Source organism: Choristoneura fumiferana, chromosome 6, assembly GCF_025370935.1.
Source record: "Choristoneura fumiferana chromosome 6, NRCan_CFum_1, whole genome shotgun sequence".
Classification (NCBI taxonomy): Eukaryota; Metazoa; Arthropoda; class Insecta; order Lepidoptera; family Tortricidae; genus Choristoneura; species Choristoneura fumiferana.
The window spans coordinates 7,724,182-7,749,049 of record NC_133477.1 but is presented as its reverse complement, the minus strand read 5'-3'; the positions used below and the strand labels follow the sequence as shown (position 1 = coordinate 7,749,049).

The window sequence follows — 24,868 nt, the reverse complement described above, 5'->3', positions numbered from 1 at the left end:
CGGACAACAAAGTGATCCTATAAGGGTTCCGTTTTTTTTTCGAGGTACGGAACCCTAAAAATAGTCAAATACCGAATAAAGCTTTTGAACTGACCACTAGCTTATGGAAAAATGCCTTTCAGTGCTTTGAAACTGGAGCTTGAAAAATACAGCCCTTTCTTACTTAGTGAAATGGAAGGGTGATAGAGACAGGAATATTTAACAAAATATCGCTATTCCACCCTTTTACTGTACTTAGGTGGGCAGGTCGCATTTCCCCATGAACCGAATACAACCACGATCCCCAGTTAAGAAGTAAAAAGTCGAAGTAAGTAGTCGAAGTCATATTGAGATTGCGGAAATATACTTGCGTAAAATAATATTGAGATTTCAAAATTACTTATAATATGACCAGTTTTCATTTGATTTCCGAAATATTAAGTGGACTGTGTAGGTGAAACCTTTCTTATTTTCAGTCCACGGTTAGGTTTTTAATATTTTTGTAAAGCGATAGTAAATGTTAATAATGATTTCGTAAACGTGGTGAGAATTTTAAATTTAAATTTAACCTTAATTTCACATTTTTAATTAAATTAAAAACGTGCTCGCTTTGTTTACCGCTACCGCTTTAATATTTTTTTAGATCCTCAGTAAAATGTTTTCGTGAAATATGGAAATAAAACAGAAAATTAACAATTTATATGGAGATACATTTGCGGTGTTGGGGTTCGGTTTCTAATTTTATTTACTATAAACACGAGAACTGTAAATTGGGTGTTGTTTAATCAGCATTTTTTTTGTTTAACAACGTAAATTATAATAAATGTTTAGCACAACAAGTTTTGCCGTAACATGGAATAATGTAATTTTGTGTAATTACGTAAACCGTTTACTATATTTCCAAAAAAGAATAATATGTAGTTTGTTATTATGTATATGTGTATGTGTTTCGTACACTAATTAAATACGTTTGTAGCTATGTATATGTAGTGATAAAATATACGAGTTTCGGAATTGGATGGCCAACATTACCCACCATAAAGGTATGTAGGTTATACGCTCGGCGCTATAATCAAATCAACAGTAACTTTAACAAAATAGTCATTTTGAAAAATGTAGCTGAAAATACAAAGAAGAAAAATGAATACAACGTTATTTCATTACGCGAGTTAAGAAATAGAAGCCACTTTTAATTTAGAAATCACAATTTTACTATAGCATTGCACTTGACAAGACAAAATGTTGAATTAAAATGAACAATACTTGAAAGAGCACTTAGACGTTAATTACCTGCCATTTTACTAATTACTGTTCTTCCTTGTTCGTACCATCTTGGATTAAAACTTTTTCCACTAGTACCTATAACACCTTCATTTAAATAATTCATGCTAATAAGTTGTTTTAAATTTTTGTATAGGGAAGATAATTATTATAGAGTAGATTAGTTTAACATGTTACTTCTCCAAAGGAAATGAATTATGGCTTTATCATACAAAATGGCGATAACAGATTTCGGACAACATGCCGTCACGGTTTTTGGCGAAACTATAAGGGTTCCGTTTTTGCCATTTTGGCTACGGAACCCTTATAGTTTCGCCACGTCTGTCTATCTGTCTGTCAGTCCGTCCGCGGCTTTGCTCAGGGACTATCAATGCTAGAAAGCTATAATTTTGCACGAATATATATGTAAGCTATGCCAACAAAATGTTACAATAAAAAATTCAAAAAAAATATTTTACTGCACCTCCCATAGACGTAAAGTGGGGGTGATTTTTCGATTAGGTAAGTGATGTGTTTGCAAAATATTCAGCTTTAAAGTGGAAATTTTCATTAAAATCGAGCCCCCCCCCTCTCCTCTAAAATCTAAACCAGTGGGTGGAAAAATTTGAAAAAATTCAGGATGGTAGTAAGTAGGTATATCAAACTTACAAGGGAAACTATAACGGTTAAGTTTTTTTGAGAATTATTAGTAGTTTAAGAGTAAATAGCAGCCTAAGGTATAAAATATACCAAAACTTGGAAGATTCCGTATAAAATACGAAATCCTTACAAAAATATTACTTTTTTCGTAATGGCTACGGAACCCTATTTCGGGCGTGTCCGATACGATCTTGGCTGGTTTTTATAAAGAGGTTAATTTAGTTTTTTTTTTACGATAATCTTAGTAGTGAAGTGACTTATAATAATAACTTATTACTTTGGTACCCATTGGGCACGTTTTACTGTACAAAGAATATAAATATTTTACTCAGTACGTCTTTGGGAAAAATTGGACAGAACTTTTGAATAATATACGACTCAATTGTTTTAATAGTACATTGACTGGTATTTTACTGTCACTGAACCTAAAAGTAGCTACGCTGTCGACGTCAAAAACACCAGCTTTTCTAAAGATTAAATTAACGCTGGGCGCGTTTTAAATTATTTTGCGAGAACGTTGTCAAGCGCCAGCTTACATTATACGGAGTGAAGTACTCGTTCAATTTGAGTAACTTACGTAAAGAATACATATATTTTTATGTAGATTAATTACTCACAATTTCGGTAGCTCCGTACCTATATCTCAGCGGACTCCCCAATTAATACGGCCCAATGCTCGTGAAAAATTATGGCGTTAATTATAACAAAAAATATTCTCTTCCACCTGGATAATTACTTCTGACGAAACTAACAATCTCCAGGGAAGGAGGGAAGGTTTCATTGAAACGTCAGAGGAAATTGATGGGCTCGCGAGCCGTGACCAATATAGTCGAAGGGGTGAAGTCGCGTCAGCCCAGTCAGTCGAACGACCGGAGTCATAGTGGCCACACGTTCGCCTCAACTACCGGGCTCAGCGACGCCTGACAGCTGACCACGTGACCCGGCCATGTGTGTTTTGGTTACAGTGCTGTTGACGTTTCATGAATTGTTAATGGATTCTGTGACTTGTTGAGCGTTTGCGGAATGCCAGTGTTTTGTTTTGACATTGTACTTTAGCGTGCTTTTCGAACTTTGTTGTGGAGTTTTTAAGGATGGATAGGTCGTCGATCGCGATAATCGTCGCTTGCCTTATCCTCCCCGGCCCTTCGAGCATCTATTCGGATAATTTAGGTTGGTGTGAGATTTATCGTTGGCATAATCACGGGGAGTTTCACAGTTTAATACGTGTGTTTATTTTAAAGGATTTGGTTAAGCCTCGCCTGCGGATATGTGGAGCAAGTAATGAATAATCGTTCATGAATACATTATCCTGATAAATTATTCACAAGTATGAGCAGTTAACAATGTTGCGTATAGTCGCGCCAAATCTAATTTAGGGTTTGTTGTTTGTTATTTAACTGTTATTCTAGGCTTTATAGCTGTTGTGCTTGTCAAAGTTATTTTGAAGTAATTTGTAGATAACTTCTGGCGATGTGTATATTATACCTATCATTAAATTAAGATAAGTAGGTAAAATTGATTTAAAGCGATTTATATAAAGTTTTGGCGTATTCAACTACTGAACTTTCTACTGAAGTTAAGTCGTAAATGATTGAAAAGCCATGGTAGCCTTATGGTTTGACTTATGGCCGCTCAAGCAGAGCTTAGGATCTTGAGTTCTATCCCTGGCTTGCTTCTCTGAATTAGTCAAAACTAAAATACACAAAAAACAAAACTAAAGTAAAATGTACCTACCACTAGCTTTGTGCTGAAGAGAAAGTGAAGAAGTGTGCAAACACCTGTGAGGCAATTCAATGGTGTGTGTGAAATTCCCGATCCGTACTGAATCCGCGTAGGCACTATAGATAAGCTCTCTCATCAGACCTGTGCCAGGGGTTGGACACTCCGCAGTTTAGGTATGTTCGGCCGGCGCGCCTGATCATTAGGCAGTGGGTTGCCGCTTGGCTCACAGGCTGGACGCGTCGCACGTGATTTGTTTAGATGTCCACTTATTTTGTTCTGCAACAATAACTTCAAAACGATATATCTCGTATAAGTTATATTGTTGTGTTTACGGATGTATAAATAAAAAGAAGTTAAATGAATCGGAATTATCATTTTACAACATTCCGAAAGATATTGAAAGGTCGTTCTCTTTACTTCTCTTATTTACTAAGTCCCAGCCTAGTAGTAGTGCCTGGTACTACTAGTTATCTAGTGATAAAATTCTTTAATTGGTTGGTCAGAAATAATATTAAGACATGGTTTCGATAATAAGGAAATCTGTAGTAGACAAAGGTACGAGTAGTAGTTAGATAAGTAGGTTATTATCATTGTTATGCTTTGTTGTTATTTATGTTAAAGTATATTTACTTAATTATCAAAGGTAGTATATTGAATTTATACTAATGCCCACTGTTATCTTTATTCATCGGCGAGTGGGAACCCTGTGCTCTTGGCGCCAAACCGCTTTTGAGTCAACGGTGCCCAACGGAATATGAACGCGTGTGTAACATGATAGATAAGTTTCAATTTCGCGTGCAAGTCGTAAGAGTAGGTATCGATTTTATATCCAAACTTGACTTTCGTTCGAGAGAGTCCCTGCTGTACGGTAGTACTATTAGTTATTCTGTGCCTGTGCACAGCAGTGGGACGTCTATGTGCCAGATTAACAAAAAAGTAAAACCGACTCCAAAAAAAAAAACAAAAAATGGAACCGACTACAAAACCATTGAAAATATTTTTCTACCTACTAGCTTGAAGTCGGTGCCTCAGAATGAGCCAGCAGGAGCGGAACAATAGTCATCTACCTCACCTACATACTATGGGTTTCAACTTTCAATCCCTCCTGCTGGGTCGTGCTGAGTCACCGACTTCGAGCTAGTAGGTCAAACAATATTTTCAAAGGTTTTGTAGTCGGTTCCATTTTTTGTTATTTTTTATTTTTTTTGGAGTCGGTTTCACTTTTTTGTTAAAATTTTTGTTTATTTCTCACTTTTTAGTGATTCGTAGCCAAAGTACGTCTCACAACGATTCCATTAAGTCCAAACACGGCTTAGTTACGTTGTTTTATATCAGAGTTCCGTTGCATACCTTCTGGCTTCAGCATCAGATCAGTTCGAAAGAATCATTAAGATTGTTTTTTTGAAATCTTTTTGTATTTTTTATTTCAATTACAATTTTTTTTTACTTTTACGGTCATCCCTTAAAAACCCATATCGAAAGTACAAAAAAGTGCTCAAAGTTTCTCGATGAGGGCTACAGCATAGATGTCGCTAGTGTCGCTGCTTAAGTGACTAAACAAACAGGCTGAGATTATGTGGTGCATAAGAGAAATTTGTGTCAGTACCGTTGTCCAGCGGTGGTGTAGCGGTATAGCACGCGGCACGGAATGCCGAGAACTTGGGTTTGATTCCCAGCGCTGGTCTTATTTTTCTGGTTTTTCTGTGCATCTTTATTACAGTTTGTATTTCCGCTTAGTCGCTATCTAGGTATATTAATCGTGATCGTTTATAGACGAGCGAGTATTACTAAGCTTGATGAGTTCCATTGGTCATTTACAGTCTTCTTCATCAGGTCCAGTTTACCAAATGATACTTTCAGAATGTAAATGCTTGTTTTTAATGCTAAAAATGCTAAAATCGCCATAGGTGTGTCTATAAAATTTGAGGTTTGCTCTCGATTTCCCTAGGATCTCATCATCAGATCTTGACTTGGTGACAATGGGACCACCTCAAAAGAGTAGTCTTTTGAACAATAAAATAGTTTTGAAAATCGGTCCACAATTGACTGAGTAATCGGTGAACATAGGTACATAAAAAAATAGAAACATTGGAACATAGAACCTCCTCCTTTTTTGAAGACGGTTAAAAACCCAATTGTGTGAAAAATAGGTTATTCGAGTCTATTACATTTTTTATTAGTTCATCAGGCCTACGCGTCTGTTCCAGACGAATTTTGGCGTGGCGCCTGTGCACAACGTCTTTGGTGAATGACCAGACCGATGCGAGAGCAACATGTTCGCCCACAGGCCAGACAAGAGAAGTCTGTGGATGTTGGTGCAGAACCGCCTTGGTGTCGTTTCTGTCTCTTGTCAGCAAGTGCCTTGAGCCAGGCCTCATCGCAATACTTGCGACCCTCCAATACACGTCCACGCCAATCTGTGCGTTTCCCCGCCAACTTTTCCCAGTCAAGGTGGTCAATTTTGAAGGCGGCAATGTCTCGCTTAGCGCAGTCCTTAAATCTGAGCAAAGATCTCCCGAAGTTTCTCTTGGCATTGGCCACTGCGCCGAGCATGACATGACGTGGTAATCGAGAGGGCTCCATTCTATACACATGCCCTAGCCAACGTAAGCGTCTCTGTTTGAGAAGAGCGATTAGGCTAGGCAGCTGTGCAATTTCTAGAACCCTATCATTGGTGACTGCCATGAAATACCCTGGATCCTACGCAGACAGCGCATGTAGAAGGAGTTTAACCGACGCTCTTGTTTTGCATACGTTGTCCAGGTTTCAGCTCCATACAAAAGGATGCTCATGATGGAAGCCTGGAAGACAACCATCTTGGTCTTTGTGGTGAGCTTTTTATTGTTCCACACTCTTGTACTAACATGGTCGCCGCTTTGCCAATACGAATGTCGATCTCCGCATTAAGCGAGAGATTGTTTGACACGGTCGATCCTAAGTAGCAAAACCTGTCAACTACCTCCAGCATCGCGCCATTCAGCGAAATTGAAGGGGCGACAGAAATTCCTTGTGCAAGAACAACTGTTTTCTTGGTGTTGACAGTCATAGCATACAAGGAACACGCCCGGGAAAAATTGACCACCATTGACTGAAGTTCAGCCGCGGAATTGGCTACAAAGGCTGCATCATCGGCAAAAAGAAGACTGTCGACGAAAAGATCCTCACGATGTTTTTTGGATTTGAGTAGAGAGATATTTAACATCTTACCGTCGCACCTCGTGTACAGATGAGATTTATTAGTTACAGGTTGAGCAAATAAAAGCGTTTCTTAACAACTACAGGCACATTGGAAATTTTGTGCCTTCAATTTGGCTCGACTGTCAAAAAGGTTGAGCAGCTTTGTTTTACAGTATCTCGCGTCAAAAAACTTTGCCTACGCTAAAAGTAAGGGTGCGTCACGGGCGCGCATGACTTTGAAAAAACATACAATTTGTGAATGCTCGTTACTCGCAAACGCTCGTGTGCTTTAGAAAAGTTTGTTTGCAAGAAATCCTCGTATCAACGTTTTCCTTGCATTTGTCCGGGTTAAAGCTACGAGTAATTAAAGCCCGCGTCTTGTGGCATCCCTATTCTGCCCATGACAAGCGTAACATTACGTTTTACAGTAGGACTAGAGTCTTGGCAGCAGGAATTTACTTAAAGCAAACCTCGTTCGGGCAATCCGAAAAATCAGTATAGTAAGCAGCATAGTAAATAAAATTGAATTACAACAAGTAAAGCTATGTAGGTCATTCTCATTTGCACGACTACGTGGTAAAAGTTGTAAATGCTTATAAGGAAAAGGACAAAAGGACAGAAGAAGAACTCATCAGCAAAATTAAATAATAACAAAAATCTGTAGTAGGGACTGAATAAATTAACCGACTTGGTAACACACAACTTACAACTTTTTACGGTAGAAGAACTGAGTTGCGAGACTTGTTTTTTACAAGTTTTTCTTTATGGCATATTTATTTAGCTACAATTGTAAGTAGCAGAATAAGACTTCTACGCTCCGTGTGGCGTCTACGAACTGCTACGTCGTAGCACTGCATCGTGCCGTCATGGATTCGTAGCATACAGTTCAAGATTATTCTAACAGAAAGTTAACATATACTAGCTAATATCTTGGAAAATTAACACATAGTGTTTTAAAACTTTTGCCGTTTTCACTCATTACTACTCGTGTGTAATGGTGATTTTCCACTGGCGAGGCGGGACGAGACTAGGCAAGACGAGAATTGAAATTTGTATGCATTCTCGTGTGCCCGCCGCGGGCACCGCCATACAAATTTCAATTCTCTTCTCGCCTCGTCTCGTCTCGCCGGTGGAAAAGCACCTTCAGATTATCTCGACGTTTCATTCACATTGCTATAGACAGGATAGCACCATCGGGTTCCGGTGATAGTCAGATGTGCCCGTCGAGATGTATCTGCGGAGAAATTGTCGCATATTGCCAGTGTTCTGTGTAGGTTAGGATGCAGATACAAAGTAAACAACACCTAGTACAGTTAATAACTTGCTCAGCTCCAAAACCCCGAGAGCTTTCAGCTCGAATTTCAAAATCGTTTCGAATGCCTAGGTAGCGACGTGGATGATTACAACGACGGGTTTGTGGAAGCTGTCCATATGGTCGGGTCTAAGTTCTTCAAGACCCGCCGTACTAGAACCAAAAGGCTTTCGGATTCCACCCTTAGGCTCATGGAGGTGAGGCGTGAGATGATTCTGCAGTCTTCTGGTGACGCTTGTCGCTATCGGCAGCTCAATAGACAGATCTCAAAGTGTCTGAAGCGCGATGTACGCCGATTTAATACTACCAGTATTGAAGAGGCTATTGAGCGTAACAGGGGCTCTAAGGTGTTTACCAGGGAACTGTCTGTTGCTCAAAGCCGGTTGATGAAGCTCAAGACCGACGACGGCAGAATCGTTTCATCCAAACCTGAGCTGTTGGAAGAAGTTGAGAGGTTTTATGGACAGCTATACACGACAACCCGAACACCTGTCAAAAATCTAGCTAGCCGAGGGCTAGATTAACCCGACATTATACCGAAGACATCCCGGACGTCAGCCTGTACGAGATTAGTATGGCCCTCAAACAGCTTAAGAATGGCAAAGCCCGGGTGACGACGGAATTACAGCCGAACTCCTGAAAGTGGTAGACCAGTCCTTAAGGGCCTTCAGACGCTGTTTAGTTCCGTCCTTCACCAAGGGAGAACGCCGAAAGCATGGAACAAAAGTGTGGTGGTGCTCTTCTTCAAAAAAGGTGATAACACCTTGCTGAAGAACTATAGACCCATCTCACTTCTGAGCCATGTTTACAAGCTGTTTTCCAGGGTCATCACAAACCGTCTCACACGCAGGCTTGACGACTTCCAGCCTCCCGAACAAGCCGGCTTCCGAAAAGGCTACAGTACCGTAGACCACATATGCGTTGCGGCAGGTTATACAGAAGACTGAAGAGTATAACCTCCCCCTTTGCCTTGCATTTGTGGACTACGAGAAAGCCTTCGATTCGATCGAGACTTGGCTGTGCTGCAGGCTCTCCAGCGGTGCCAAGTTGACTATCGGTATATCGAAGTGTTGAAGTGTCTGTACGAAAACGCCACTATGTCCGTCCGACTACAGGATCAGAGCACGAAGCCTATTCCTCTGCAGCGGGGAGTCAGACAAGAAGATGTGATCTCTCCGAAACTGTTCACCGCTGGATTGGAGGATGCTTTTAAGGTTTTGGACTGGAAAGGACGAGCCATCAACATTAATGGCGAGTACTTCACTCACCTTCGATTCGCCGACGACATTGTAGTCATGGCTGAGACCATGGAGGACCTCGGTGCTATGCTCGCTGACCTCAGTAGAGTTTCCGACCGAGTTGGCCTGAAAATGAACATGGACAAGACGAAAGTCATGTCTAATGTCCATGTTGTACCAACTCCCGTAGTAGTCGGAGACTCTGCGCTCGAAGTTGTTGACGACAATGTATACCTTGGACAAACGGTCCAGTTAGGTAGGTCCAACTTTGAGAAAGAGATCACACGTCAAATCCGACTCGGCTGGGCAGCGTTCGGGAAGCTTCGCAGTGTCTTTTCGTCCAAATTACCGCAGTGTTTGAAGTCAAAAGTCTTTGACCAGTGTGTGTTGCCAGTGATGACATACGGATCTGAGACGTGGGCGCTAACGATGGGCCTCATGAGAAACTCAAAGTCACTCAGAGGGCTATGGAGAGGGCTATGCTCGGGATTTCTCTACGGGATAGAATTAGAAATGATGATATCCGCAGTAGAACTAAGGTTACCGACATAGCTCCAAGAATTGCGAATCTAAAGTGGCAGTGGGCGGGGCACATTGCTCGCAGGACGGATGGCCGATGGGGCAGAAGGTTCTCGAATGGCGTCCGCGGACCGGGAGACGAGCTGTCGGTAGGCCTCCAACAAGATGGAGCGACGACTTGGTTAAGATCGCGGGATCGCGGTGGATGTGGAAAGCACAAGACCGGTCTGAGTGGAGAGCCTTGGGGGAGGCCTATGTCCAGCAGTGGACGTCTTTCGGCTGACATGATGATGATGATGATGACAGTTAATAAGGTATTAACGTATTGTTATGGTCATATATATAAAAACACAAAAAAGATTATAACCCTTAGAATGATTAGGTTAAGTATAAATATAATATTTGTGCTGACCGAGGATCGAAGTTCAAGCTTCGTAGTTAGATTCTCTAACGACTAACCTATCCGGTCGTCAAAGCAAGGCAAAGTAGGTAAGGCAAGTGTTGCTCAAAGATTGTCTTTTGATGTGATGAAAAATAGCCAATATTTTTTAATACATAATCAATTAGATAATACGCAATATTTACCCAATTCATATAATTTTTTGGATGCCTAAATCGTTGGTTACAAACATACAGACTTTCTTAAACTAAAAGCACGTTCAAGGGCTTAATGATTTTGAGTGTATCATTGTATTTACTGACCTATGTACATATGTGCGTGGGTACATCAAAATAACTGGGTCAGAGGTAACTTTGTACTCGCAAACGTAGCCAATAAAATTTAGTTAGGGTTGTCCCTTACGAGAGTCGGTCACGCGCCCGATTCGAGTTTGTCACGTTTTTAATTAATATACGAGGGCGAGGCCCTGGCCCGTGCGTGACCCTACACGCTATATGATATTCATCAATTAGCAATACCATTGTCCGCCCAGCCCATAAGCAAATCTACGGATGACATCAACGGCAAAACGTATGACATCAAAGGCGTATCTTTGGAATTGTTTGCGAGAGCTGTTTGAATTTGGGGTAACAATGCCTAAGGCTCGTTTGTGCGAGTCATGGAGATGGAGAGCTTGTCTCCGTTTTCTTTCACTATAGATCGATTATAGACAACATATTTAAAGTTAGATATGGATCCTTTCTTATGAGGGTTAGTTCCAACATTGTAACAAAATAATTATAAAGATTAAGTCTAACAAATCTGTGTTAAAGTGAATGTTATAAAAAGTTATGGTTTTCATTTATTTATGACAGTACAAATATCTCATTTTTAGGGTTCCGTACCCAAAGGGTGCCAACGGGACCCTATTACTGAGATTCCGCTGTCTGTCTGTCCGTCTGTCACAGGGCTCTATCTCTGAAGCCGTAAAAGTTAGACACTTGAAATTTTCACAGAATATGTATTACTGTGGCCGCTATAACAACAAATACTAAAAATTAAATAAAGTTACAAATTAAAGGGGTTGTCATACAAGAAACGTGTTTTTTTCAGCGATTTTTGGTTGCTAGGCGTTATTAGCCGTTGCTAAGGCGAGCCACGGCAAGCCTAGCAACGGGTAGATATGTCGTTTGAATATTTACCTTTAAGTTTGCGATTTTAATGATGTTTTATAAAAGCTTCGATAGTATAATATAGTGACTGTCTTATTGTGTGGTTTATTCGTTTTTGTGCAAAATTAATAAAGCAATTTATGAACCACAAACCTCAATGAAGCAAACTGTGATAAAGCGCTCGCCAAATCCACACCGTATTAATCACTAAGTTTACCTATTGTTTTTTACACTAAATCATACGAAGTATTTAACACTATTTACAAGGTTTATAATACAGTTTAAAATTTATTCACACTAGTCGAGCTTCTTATTGTTTTAATTACACAACATACGAAGTCCGCCGAATTTCCCGCGAAAAGCCCGCGAATGAACAGAGTTGACAGATATATTTTTTTAGCCGCGCGCGGCAAGTTGCGGGCAATGGCTTCAGAAGCAAACAGCCAGAACCAAAGAGGATGAGAATACGACTTGTTTTTTATTCGAAATATTTGCACAAGTGCTTAAATAAACTGCATGCTAATCAGTTTGGGTTTCGGCCTCGACTGTCCACAGAGAGTGCGATATTGAGTCTTAAGAGTACCGTCAAATACTATACTGACCGTAAAACACCTGTGTATGCATGCTTCCTGGACTTGTCCAAAGCATTTGATCTGATGTCGTATGAAGTATTGTGGGGAAAGCTTGAAAGCATTAACTTACCGTCAGAACTCATAAATATTTTCAAGTACTGGTATGGACATCAGGTCAATTGCGTAAGATGGGCTGGGGCAATGTCAGGCGAGTATAAACTTGAATGTGGGGTGCGGCAGGGGGGTTTGACGTCCCCATCACTGTTCAATCTCTGCATGGATGCTCTAATTGTCTCGCTCAGCAGCAGCATGTCGGTTGCTATGTGGAGGGGTCTGCGTTAATAACTTGAGCTATGCGGACGACATGGTGCTATTGAGCGCGTCAGTCTGCGGTCTTGAGAGGTTGCTACGTGTTTGTGAGGAATACGCCTTAAGCCATGGGTTAAAATATAATGTAGCCAAAGTCAGTTCATGGTCTTTGAGGCGGGTTTGTAACGTCCATCTAATGTTCCACCGGTAATTTTGAACGGATCTCCACTCGAAAGAGTGGACCGGTTTAAGTACTTGGGTCACATTGTTACGACCGGCCTAAGGGACGATGCGGACATAGAACGGGAGCGGAGAGCGTTGTGCGTCAGGGCAAATATGATAGCTCGCAGGTTCGCGCGATGTTCCAGGGATGTGAAGATAACGCTGTTCAAAGCGTACTGCACGTCGCTTTACACATGTAGCCTGTGGGCTAACTACACACAGAAGGCGTACAACGCTCTTCGTGTCCAATACAACAACGCGTTCAGGGCGTTGATGGGGCTGCCGCGCTGGTGTAGTGCGTCGGGCATGTTCGGAGGCGCGCAGGCGCGCGTGCGTGCTTCCACGCGAGCATGCGCGTGCGCGCTGCGGCCTGGTGCGCAGGGTGTGCGACAGCTCCAACACGTCCTGTTGATGATAGCAGACAAACGGACTGCCCCTACATTATGCACTGTTGTAGCCGGCATGTTAGTGGGATAGGATAGGTAGATTTCAGTGATCCAACGACTATTCTTTATAATTTTAATTTTAAATAATTTTCTGTTATTTTGACTATTATTGTATTATTTTTAATTTTAGAACTATGACATCCTATTTATTTTTATTGTTTTGATAAATTCAATCGCAATTAATTAAACTACTAACATTATCATTATAAGACTGTAACTAACACGAAGTATATGGACTAGAGCCTGAAATAAACGTTAAATTATTTATTATTAAATTTTTCGGCGATATTTTTTGAAGCTTTTCTCTTTAGCTTGCCCTGTTTTTTTATTTTTTATTTATTTATTGTTTGTTTTGCTCAAATCTTGGAAGCTAAATTTGACCCACTTCAGTGGTCCGATCGACTTGAAATTTGGCATACTTATGTAAATTTGGTGAAAATACAATAATCTGGTAGTGACATCTTGGAGGTCCTGCCAGGATCGTCTCTGCTGGAGGGAACTCCTCAATAATTATTAGTACCGACTTGAAATTTGGTACAGATATGTAGTTTAGACGACAGTGCAAGTACAGTCAACAAAAAGTACATTCGGCAAAAAAACCTTGTATTAAAAATGATTTTTTTAGAAAAACTTATTAAAAGCATTATATTTATTTGCAGTGTATCTAATGTAACTATATGTTTGCTCAGGTGGAATCTGTCAACTCAAATTTGAAGTGGATATCTTCAACCGATTGAGCTGAAATTTGACACGCATGTATAAATCCGATGACAATGCAATATTATTATAACATGGAGTTGATCTGATGATAAAGCTAGCGGGTGACCATATGAACTCGGTGATAAACGACACGACCGCATCGAGTTTGGACTCGTTTGTCGTCTTGAGGAGTACTTTGGTAACCAGGGGCATAAAGTAGAGTGAGCAAAAAAAAACTTATATTAGAAGAATTTTAAGAAAAACTTGTACTGGACTATTTACGACTTCATGTACGAGTCCGACTCGCACTTGACCATTTTTTTTATTTTTACATAGTGTAAATTAAAATCATTTCCTGTCGTCTTTCTGTACCTATGTAAAAGTATGTACGAGTACGCTTAGATCTTATTAACCACAAAACCGATGTTAATGCGGTTTTCAATAAGGTACTTGCGCCAAAGATGGCCCTGTTCCTAAGATAGCCCACATTCAAAATTTTATAGTTATAACCGTTCGAACGAATTCAAATTTCGCGCCCATGTTCGGTTAGTACCATAGACATAACTGCAAGTTCATATCGAATGGTGGAAGACGCCATCTTGGCAGCAGTGGACAGTTTGTCAGTCAAGTTGCAAACGACTTACGGTTTATAACCTCACATTCGCAAACTTTTTAGTGTTTCTTGGAAAAACCAAACTGTTTTCGGATTATTTTTAAATAAAAAGTTACTTAGTTTCAAGGGCATACGTATGCAGGTAAGTGTTGTGTATATTTTTTTGTTTTTTTTTTAATTTTATAGAAATAATCCTCGCTGCCGAGAAAAGTGCCTATAAAGGCCCACCACACGGGCTCCCTAAATGGCCCTATGGATGGACTAACTAAGAATAATGTAAAAGAATTTTCATGTCCAGAATGTATCTAAAGGCCTACAAGACTTTGATTTGTTTGTTAATTGCGTGTATTACTTAAGTACAAGTAATTATAGTTAGTCATTTTCGTTCCCATTTCACTGATTTCTTTTCAATACCCCTCATAAGGCCCACTAAATTTATATTCAAAAAAGTTTTTAATTTGCAAGCTAAGTTGAACAAGCGGAGGATTTTTTTTATTTTTATATTTTTGAAAGTTTTTTATGTTTTTTTGATAGATTCAGTTTTGTTAAGCCCAAGATGGCCCACCGTCCAATTATGACCAAAAATAATATTGTAAGAGACTGATTACGTAAGAAACTCATATTATAAGTTAAGTTTAATATATCGATATAATTTTTGTTTCGGTAGCGTTTAAAAATTACCTGTTTAAAATCGGGCTATGATAAGTGCCTATATTCCTAAAAAAGCCCACATCAAAGGTTTTTAAAAATGATTATTTTCTTTAAGAAATTTGATCTCACTTGTTAATTTTATGTCGATTTTCTTCTCAAATAAATAAGGAATACTTTGATAAAGTTAGATTTCAAAAAGTTTTGTTTATTTTTGATTTATTGAAGTTTTGCAAAAAATGGGCCTTACAAGGCGCAGGGACCTTAGTGAATCACAAAAGTTAGTATGTCACAAAAGTTTTTTGAGTACTCGTAACATATGTAATAATTATGTCTAACTAGAGTCGCGTACAACGTTTTAACGTCGAGGTAAATATTACTCGTGTATTTAGCGTGATAAGTCCTGTTTGTGGTATTTTGAATATATAGAGACGCGTAGTTTTGGGAAAGGGATCTAAAAAATGTATGATTACCACATTAGATTATTTTGCCTCTTTTTTTCAACATTGCGTTCGTGTGAAGTCGGGGCATGTCGATGTCGCTAGAAGGTAACAAAAGAAAAAAGACAAACAAAATAAAAGCAGCTCGGTAGACATGGGTAATCTCAACTCCGCGAAGTGATCTGACTCACTAGATCCAGCTCCGGCGTCGGTACCGAATCCGCTTATTGAATCCGACTCCTTTATTGACCCCGGTTCTTTCGAGCGATTATTAATTTATCTATGGCCGATCCGCTCCGGCTCGGTTCGGTCGGTCAGTGTCGGTACGGTACTGCGGTGCCCCACCCGCTGACTGAACTGAAGTACAGATTCGTGTGAGAGAGAAAGATTTGTTCGTTAGTCCAAGTCCGAGTACCGAACCGAACCGACCAACCAAACATAGATAATTAAGATCCAAGTCCAAGATCCGATCCGCAGGGCTACTACGAACCGAACCGAACCGAACCGACCAACCAAACATAGATAATAAGATCCAAGTTCAAGATCCGATCCGCAGGGCTACTACGAAACTCCAAAATCGAAGTTCGTGTCGTGCGGTCCCTCTGACACTTATACTATTTAATACGAGAGCGAGAGGGACGGTACGATACGAACTTCGAGTTTCGTAGTAGCCCTGCGATCCGATCCGAGCCGAGCGAGAGCGAAAGCAGGCGGACGGAGCGAGTCAGTGTGAGTGAGCGTGACGGCGATCACGATGCGAGGCGAGCCGCTCGATCCAGTCGGAGTTAGTAACTCCGGAGTCAATAAGATTTGAAAGGAGTCATTAAGGGATTCAGATCCGCTTGAGGATCTGACTCTTTTGAATCTTCAGATCCGGATTACCCACCTCTACAGCTCGGTGTGGCTTATGTCATCTTTGACTTATTTCTTTTTTTAATTTTTTCATGCTTGCCCATAAACCATTTTAATTTGCTATATTGACTCAAGCATGTCGTTTAAATACCAATTAAGCGCAAAAGTATCTTTACACAACACGCTCATTGAACTTTAACCACTCTCTACAACGCTTCTACAATGTAACAACTAATCTTAGTACAGATTTTAGGCTAGTTCAGGCTTTAGTCAAAGTAATTGGAGCCTCGTCAAAGCCTTGCAAACAGCTTGCATCGTTCTATGGTAAAGGACATTGTTTGCGGGCTTGTGTTACAAAGAAGTTCAATTTCCGAAATGAAAAATAGATGACGAATCCTCTTCTGTCTGTGGGTTGGATATTGCCTGTGTTTCCAGCCAGCATAAACAGATATTTCAAAGAACTCAAAAAAATTCTTTGCTCACCCGCGACCGTATGATAACTAAGTTTATGCAAGATATGCGTGTTCATGCTGCAGTTCCTCCACCTCCACACTGTAAGGACACCCACAAATCACACAAACCCATCTATCAGTACCCTTAGTGTAAGTTTTCGGTTATCGCATCGCAAACGTTCCGATAGAGGCGCTGTTCGTGTTTCCATACAAATTGAGATTTTAACGCGAATGCGATTGAGACGTATTTTGTAACCGAAAACTTACTCTAAGGGCACAGCACCACCACAATACACTGACGTGTTCGAACTCAACCAGAGCTCATCTTCAGAGCAACACAACCATACACCATACTACTAGATGTTAGACTCAAAACTTCATTGTTTCTTTGAGTTCATTGATATGGACCCCCGCAAAGTAACGCCTGATTCAATAAATTAGATATTTAAAATTTCAAACGTCCCTATTTATCTCATTAAGGAGGTACAAGAGTTGAGGTTTTGTCTCTGAAGTACAAATTTATGTGGAATGAAGTATTATTAGGTCGTATGCTACTTAATATTCTTAACCTTTTAACTGCCCACGGTTGGCCACAGCCACCAAAAATATATATATAAAAATCGTTCCATATGCGCCACGAAATGCCGACATGGCCATTATGACACTTTTTTCAGCTGTCGTGTTTTACCGTCCGTGGTGGTCAAAGGGTTAAACGTTTGTGTGTAGCCAAGCGGATTAAGGCGTTGAAGTGGCAATATGGGGCCGAAAAGTTGTTGAACGGAGACCACGGGTCGGCGAGCGTAGCGGGCGTAGGACGTCGACCAACGAGATGGATGGATGACTTAAAGCCTAGTCACGGTGGATGAGGCTGCTTCCAACCGAAACAGCTGGAGGTCTATGGGGGAAGCTATGATATGTTGGTGAGGAGTGTGTCTGTCGTGTGTTGAAAGGATTTTAATGAAATTCGGTATGCAGAATAATTCTGATTTATTTGTTTATTACACAACATTTATTTACACAGCATTACAGTGACCGTACCTTTATGTACCCACGAAAGTGGGATTAAATCGTCTATAAACATCTTGTATATACATATAATTTTGGAAATTCTCATAGGAATTTAAATTCAACTACTAGATCTAGTGGTACGCGAAGCAGCCGGCAAAAGCTGTAGAACTGTACATATTACAAAATATTTTGATTCATAAAGTAAGATACGAAATTATTAAGAACATGGACAATACACATTGAAATTATGTTTCTCCACTGGAAAGATTTATTATAATTCACAAGAAACTCAGCACGCATAGAGCAGTATGCATGCATTATGCATCGAATAGTTTCCAAATTTCAATTTAACCTAGTATGTTGCATCCAAGCAACTTGCAAAGTAAGCATAATTGGTTAGTGTAGTCTGCGCTTGTTTTATAATAATACATTAGTGTTTACTCGTGGATTCGCAGGCGTAAATCAGGAGATTCAGCAGTTCAAATGAAATTCCCAGAATTTTAATGAATTTACATACTTGAATTCATTAACGTTGCAATAAAATACCCGCGAAAAATGTAATGTTTTAACCAACTAAGTTTTAAATTTTGAGACTATTCCAACCCCGTAGTAATACCGGGATTAAAAGTATTTTATGTGTTATTCCAGACGTCCAGCTACTTATATACATACCAAATAACTTTTTTTTTCTACTTATATTTTAGTTATTAGTTACTTTTATTTTACTTTTAGTAATCATTTTAACTCAGTTTAATTTTGATACTAATCCACAATTACCTATTATTATTATAGTTGCCCCAAACAAAAAAAAAAACACTTGAAAATTATGTGTGTGATACAGAAAAGTAAAAAGTGTCCAAGTTTATATTTCTGTTTATTTTTTTAAACAGTAATCAAACCTTTGCTATCTGTAACAGATGACTGAATAATTCATTTGAAAAGTCCACAACAACGAACCATAAGATGCAGAATCATCAAAGTTACAAAATTCAAATATTTCTTCAACGATAATGGAGATTTTGTTTATTTAACCCGAATTTCCCGGAACGTGCTTGTTTCTGAACGCTAGCGATGCCCCTGAAAGTTTTCAAACTGAATTGGGCGACTTTAATGATGCGATCGTATATATTGCTTTCAGAGAAATTTAGCTTAACATTCAATGCTTTATACTTGTTGAAAGCAGTGTCACGGATAACAGCTACAATCGTATTAACTATATTGACCCTGATAACTCACGTCTTAAATCGAGTTTAGCTCGACATGTTTCGGGCTAATCCGTAGCCCTTCGTCTTTGGAGCAACGCGACTCAGCGGCTGCTGCAACACGCGCACTGCGCGCCGCCGCTCTGCTCGACGTCCGCGCGTTTTCATCATCATTTTCATTACAACTGTCAAATTTAGGGTAGCACACAACACTAACAACATCGCTCTGTAAAGGTACGTTTATCGGTGTGTGTGAACTCGATTTAAGACGTGAGTTATCTGGGTTAAAATATTTAATACGAGTAAGACTATCGTGTTTCATGTACAAAGCTACAATTGTCTTATTTGTAGGTACATTTTATATAGACACCATGTTATTTTGCTTACTTTTTTTTTGGTAAAATAATTGCACCCGTTTATTAAATCAGGCGTTACTTTGCGGAGGTCCATATCAATGAGCTGCAAACAAATTACTTTGCTCACCCGTGACTTTGTGATAGCTATACGTTTATGCAACAGATGTGTAAGAACAAACTGTTTTTTTGTTCTTACAGTATGAATACACATTTGCTGCATAGATATAGCTATTGTAAGGTAGCGGGTGAGCAAAGTAATTGTTTATAGTTCACTGCTTCCGTTGTTATTTACTGTATCAAGCCATTATATATAAGCAAATAAATCGTTTTACATATTCCCTTTGGAGGTTTATCTGAAGTTGTTTGTATGTACGTAATACCATAATTATGTATAACTAGCGTTTACCCGCGGCACCGCACGCGTAAATCATTAGATACAGCAGGTGAATTGAATTTCCGGGATTTTATTAAATTCTCATGGGAATTCCCTAAAATTACATCGTATTTTTCATTGACGTTATATTAAGTATAACAACCATGCCAAATTTCATGACTCTAAGCCCAGCGGTTATTATTTCGAGATTTTGTCCGTATCCCGTGGGAATATTGGGATAAAAAGTAGCCTATGTGTTATTTCAGATGTCCAGCTATACCTAATTACATGACTCTAAGCCCATCGGTTGTTATTTCAAGATTTTATCCCTATCCTGTGGGAATATCGGGATAAAAAGTATCCTATGTTTAAATCCAGGTTATAAACTAAATTTTGCTAAATTTCATCCAAATCCGTCCAGCCGTTTCAACGTGAAGAAGTAACAAACATACTCACTCACTCACAAACTTTCATCATCATCATCATCCCAGCCATACGTCCACTGCTGGGCACAGGCCTCCTCTCAGAACAAGAGCGCTTGGGCCGTAGTTCCCGATTCCGATTGGGAACTTCACACGCACCATTGAAAAAACACAAACTTTCACATTTATAATATTAGTAGGATAGGATTAAATTACCTTATTTATAAATCAAATAATACTTTTTAAGTTTCGAATAAAACAGTCGACGGTTGTATGTGTTCAATGAATGTTTCTTAGATTTTTAGAAGGGTTATGTTCACAAATTTGTCAGATAAGGTGAGAATATAGCCTAGTTTATATTTTAGGAACGAATTTCGCAATACCGAGACCCATATACAAGTGGAATTTAGTACATCCTTGCGCAGTTTATTAAATTTTTTGCTTGGACGTTTGACCGGTATAAGAAGGATTTATCTTTTTATTTAAAACCTCCGGCTTTTATTTGTTGTAATATTTAATCGCGTTGCCTATTTATATCTAAAAACATTTTTCATCACACTTGCTCGTAAACAGTGTCGTAAAATGCAGGCTACCTTGGTTGCAACCCCCCAAATAAAACCCTCGATCTTAATGTGCTTGTCATGAAACTCAAGGTCGGTAAATGAGTCATTGCCCGTGCTAATTTTCTTGTCATGAAGCCCACGGTCGGTAAATGAGTCATGTCAGTCAATGAGCCCGTACTGATACTGCTGCGCGCGCTGCTGTTGCCCGCAGCAGCAGGCCCACATGCACACGGGGCTCGGGCACATGCTGATGGAAGGGGAGGGCGGCGCTGCCAAGAGCGCAGCTTAAGGTATCGCCAATATTTGGAAGAATTATATTTTTTCTTTTACAAATATAAAATTTTACTCGCAAATGTGATGAAAAACATTGTATGTCGCTCGGGCGGTACTAGAATTACGAACATCGGCTCATTAAAGCCCTCAGTCTTCGACTTCGGGCTTCTAATAGACTCTCGTCCGTAATTCCTTATTTACCACCCTTAAGACACAATGCGGGTTTTAAATGAAAACCGGCTAAATTCTTATTGGCGATTAAATTTAACCAATAAATGTTTATCGAGGACTTTATGCTCTCTGCTTTATGTTTGGAGGTTCTTTTCGCAAGTTACAGTAAAGAGGCTTTAAGAGATAAGCGGTACTTAATACAAGTGCCTATGGAAATTTAATTTGGAATAGGTACTTGAAAATTAACCTGCTTTTACAAATGTAAGTGGTCTCTAAATTAAGTTCACGTAGAGAGGTGAAATTACAAATTTGTATTTGGGAATTATATCGTATTATATTTTCTCTCCAGCTCAGCTGTGGGACGTACATAGGGTGGGATGATGATGTTGATATTTGCTAATAGTAATTATTGATTCAGGCATTGTACGCGTCCATATCAAATTTCTACCTTGCTTCTCTCTCTCTCTCTCTCTCTCTCTCTCTCTCTCTCAAGAAAATATCACATATTTGACTTGATAGTAGGGCTCAAACGCTTCCTAATCATCATTACTTTGAAAAAGCTCGTATCTCAAAATCTCTAATTCCTAATCCTACATCGTTATTTGTAGTCGGTTATTTGTACAAGGTTATTGCAGTCGGTTCCATTTTTTGGTAAAAACAAAATATGATCTATTTTTGCCTTAATACCTAATCATAATTAGAACTGCTCTAAAAATTGGTATATTTATTTTCGTAAGATAACCTTGTATTTACATTGTAAGGTTCAGGAAAACAATTGGTAACTTGGTATGTACTTAGCGAAGCTTACAGATGGTTCATTCATTTTCCTGGACTATTTGCTGATCATTATTTGTGATGTCATGATCATTGTTTGTAAAAATAAACAATCTTAAACCCGATGCACACGGTGCAGAATTCAGTTTTTGCAGCGCCTTGTGCGGTGCGTTATTTTTTGATATGTTGTGAAAGTCAAGAGCTTTTGCTTTGTGTTTATTATACCAAATTAATGTCAGCCTCTCCAAAAATATTACCTCTCTATTATCTATGGACGGTATCAGTTTTCAGAAGTCCAAATGAAGCTTAAGTTATATTATAAGACGATACTATCCCGCTAAGTACTCCCTGCGGTAAAACACCTCTGTAATCTGAACGTAGTTTATTTCCAAGTACAGTTTTCTGCAGGAAAGCTCTATGGGCGCATTACATTGCTATTAGCTGAGCTTGGTGTACGCGATTTTCCTTGTTTGGTCTCATCATGATTGTTTAGACTTAATTTATCACGCTTTGCACGTATACCAAGTTAACTTTATAAGCCTGTTCGTGACTTCGGTCATCGCAATTAAATTAAAACGTCAGGCACAATTTAACATTACATGCGTGATTAAGTTTTTTTATTCTTTGATTTAATTTGATGCTTTGATCGAAAATATTCTCAAGTTTTTTAGGATTCCGTACTCAAATGTCTAAATGGAACCTTATTGTTGTCACGCCGCGTCCATTCGTCCGTTCTTCCATCTGCCACACATAGCGTATACTTATTACATACTAATTGCTCTATTATTGGCGCCATCTACTACGAGTAATACTGAGATTATACAGAACAACTAGAATGTTAATGTCACTCGGGACTCATCGCTTTTCTTCGTTTTCCCGAAGATTCAAATGAAAAAGAAAAAGAAAACCGATCTTTTGTTTCGAGTTCCGAACGACATTAGCAAACTAGTTTTGCTGTGTTTCCACCAATAATGTGCAAGGATGTGTCGCGAGGAATGTGTTCTTCATGAACCAATAGAAACGCTTCAGCACATGTCTCGTGAAATCAGCTGAGCGGAGGTGAACGAAGCGTGTTTATTGGTTAATGAGAAACGCATTACTCAACATTATTGGTGGAACTGCTGCTGAAGTGTAACTAGTTTAATGTTTAATTATATCCTCCAATAATCATCTTTGTTGTAGGTTCTCTCGTCAGCACACTTAAAGACATGCATCGCTTGGCATGCGACGACGAGCTGGTGACGCTAGCATGCCCCACTGGCACAGTTATTAATATTCAGGAAGCTAAGTATGGAAAGCCAGCGACAGTGCCAGAACACACATGCTTGGAAGACCGGCCTGGTCAGGTCATGGGTAACGACTGCCTGTGGCCTAACCCAATGCAGGTAGGTGCTGTTGCCAAAGCGATTTAAAATACTGATATGCCAGCTACAAAGTTTTATGATATACAAGGTGTTAATTAAATAACTGAAAACCTCAGACACCCCAAAAATATTTTTACATTTTAAGTTAGTTATTTGCATTTATTTTTGAATACCTTCATTATTTTAAAAGGAATATTCTGTGTGTTTTGCTAAGTCAGTAATTCTACTTCATTTCTAACTCTACACTCATGATTTGTCAGTTGCGCTTTGAAAACGATTGAAGGTATTATGTAAACTGTAAATGAGCAGTGGTACACCAACCTACAAGTTTGTACGGAACCCTAGTGCACGAGTCTGACTCGCACTTTGGCAGATTTTAACTCCGTATGACGTAGTAACTATTGAGGTCTCTACCTTATAGGAACGTGTCGATAACGGACTGTCAAACGCATATAAGACACGTGACGGCGACGTTTGGTCACGGAACGTGCTAGTGGGCAAAGTCGCATACTTTTCTATACAAATTATATCGAGGGTTCCCTGGTCAAACCCGATAAGTCGAAATAATTGACTGTTGAAAAAGAACACTATGTAGAAGTATAAATTCGAATTTTTTACGAATTATTAGATGGAGGTATTGGGCTTGACCAGGGAACTGGATATTTTGGCCTGACACGTTACAATACGGTCATGATGTGATACGGTGAGAGCCATAGAGTCCTTTAAGTAACCTGTGGTATTTTCAACCTTGTTTAGCATCCGTCGGTGGCCATAACAATGCCAATATCATTGCATTAGGTTTGATAAAATACAAATTACGCGTAGAAAACCAAATAATATTCTATTTGTCGACCAAACTTTTATACATATTTCAACGAAACAGTAAGTTCTATCAAAACACGTTTAAAACCACGCTGAGCTCACAGCAGTTATGAAGTTGTTCATTAAATAACAACCAAATTAAAAGTTAACTGACTACCACATGCAGGTTTCCATTGGGACTTCTACGTTGTACCTACTAACGGTAATAGCCAAGGGTGTGTTAGTTTAATAAGCGTTTGCCCCTTCGTTTTTTACCCTTGACGAGGGAACGATAAATATTAATATATTATTATTTTTATTGAAATGTGCTTAACGATCGTCAAGGAAGCGTGAAGACTGTTGTTTGTTTCGATAGATCAGATGGATGACTATCCGAAGCGTAAGGTTAGTGTAGAATGGACCGTAAAAATAATAGTATTTTGTTCATCAGCTGTATAAGAGAGGTCAAAAAAGGCGAGTGACGTGTGGTGCATTGTCATCCAAACTACATACCTGTTCCTCCGGAAACGATCCTGGTCGGCCCAGCAAAATTTCACAACCTACCAGATTATTGTATTGTCACCGAACTTACCATGGTCGAAAAATTGTTTGTCTATTTTGAAACCAAAACAAACTTGTATAAGAGCGTTTTAAGTTAAATAAAAGTTTATATGTTCGCTTTATAAGCAGCTGCTAATTTTTATCTCTTTTGCAGTACTCCCTGTTGCAGACAGTGGTGGAGGCATGCCAAAAGAAGTCGAATTGTCAGTTCAGTACAAAGCTGACAGCGGGGACCATCGACCCTTGCCCCCACGCCAGGAAGTTCGTGCGAGTGGCGTTCAAGTGCAAACCACGTAAGTTTGTCGAGGTTTAAGGCTGGGTCGCTACGT

At 39.4% G+C, this 24,868-nt stretch overlaps 1 protein-coding gene across 1 annotated transcript in view; it reads left to right on the top strand.

Annotated features, from left to right (window-relative positions):
• Positions 1-2,771: 2,771 nt before the first annotated feature.
• The window catches only part of LOC141428632 (uncharacterized), a 39,341-nt gene continuing 17,244 nt past the window's right edge, over positions 2,772-24,868 (top strand). The window contains exons 1-3 of the mRNA XM_074088636.1: positions 2,772-3,069; positions 22,996-23,198; positions 24,694-24,832. Of these exons, the coding sequence (XP_073944737.1) occupies positions 2,991-3,069; positions 22,996-23,198; positions 24,694-24,832 (421 nt within the window). The 5' untranslated portion in view covers positions 2,772-2,990. The remainder of the gene's footprint in view (positions 3,070-22,995; positions 23,199-24,693; positions 24,833-24,868) is intronic.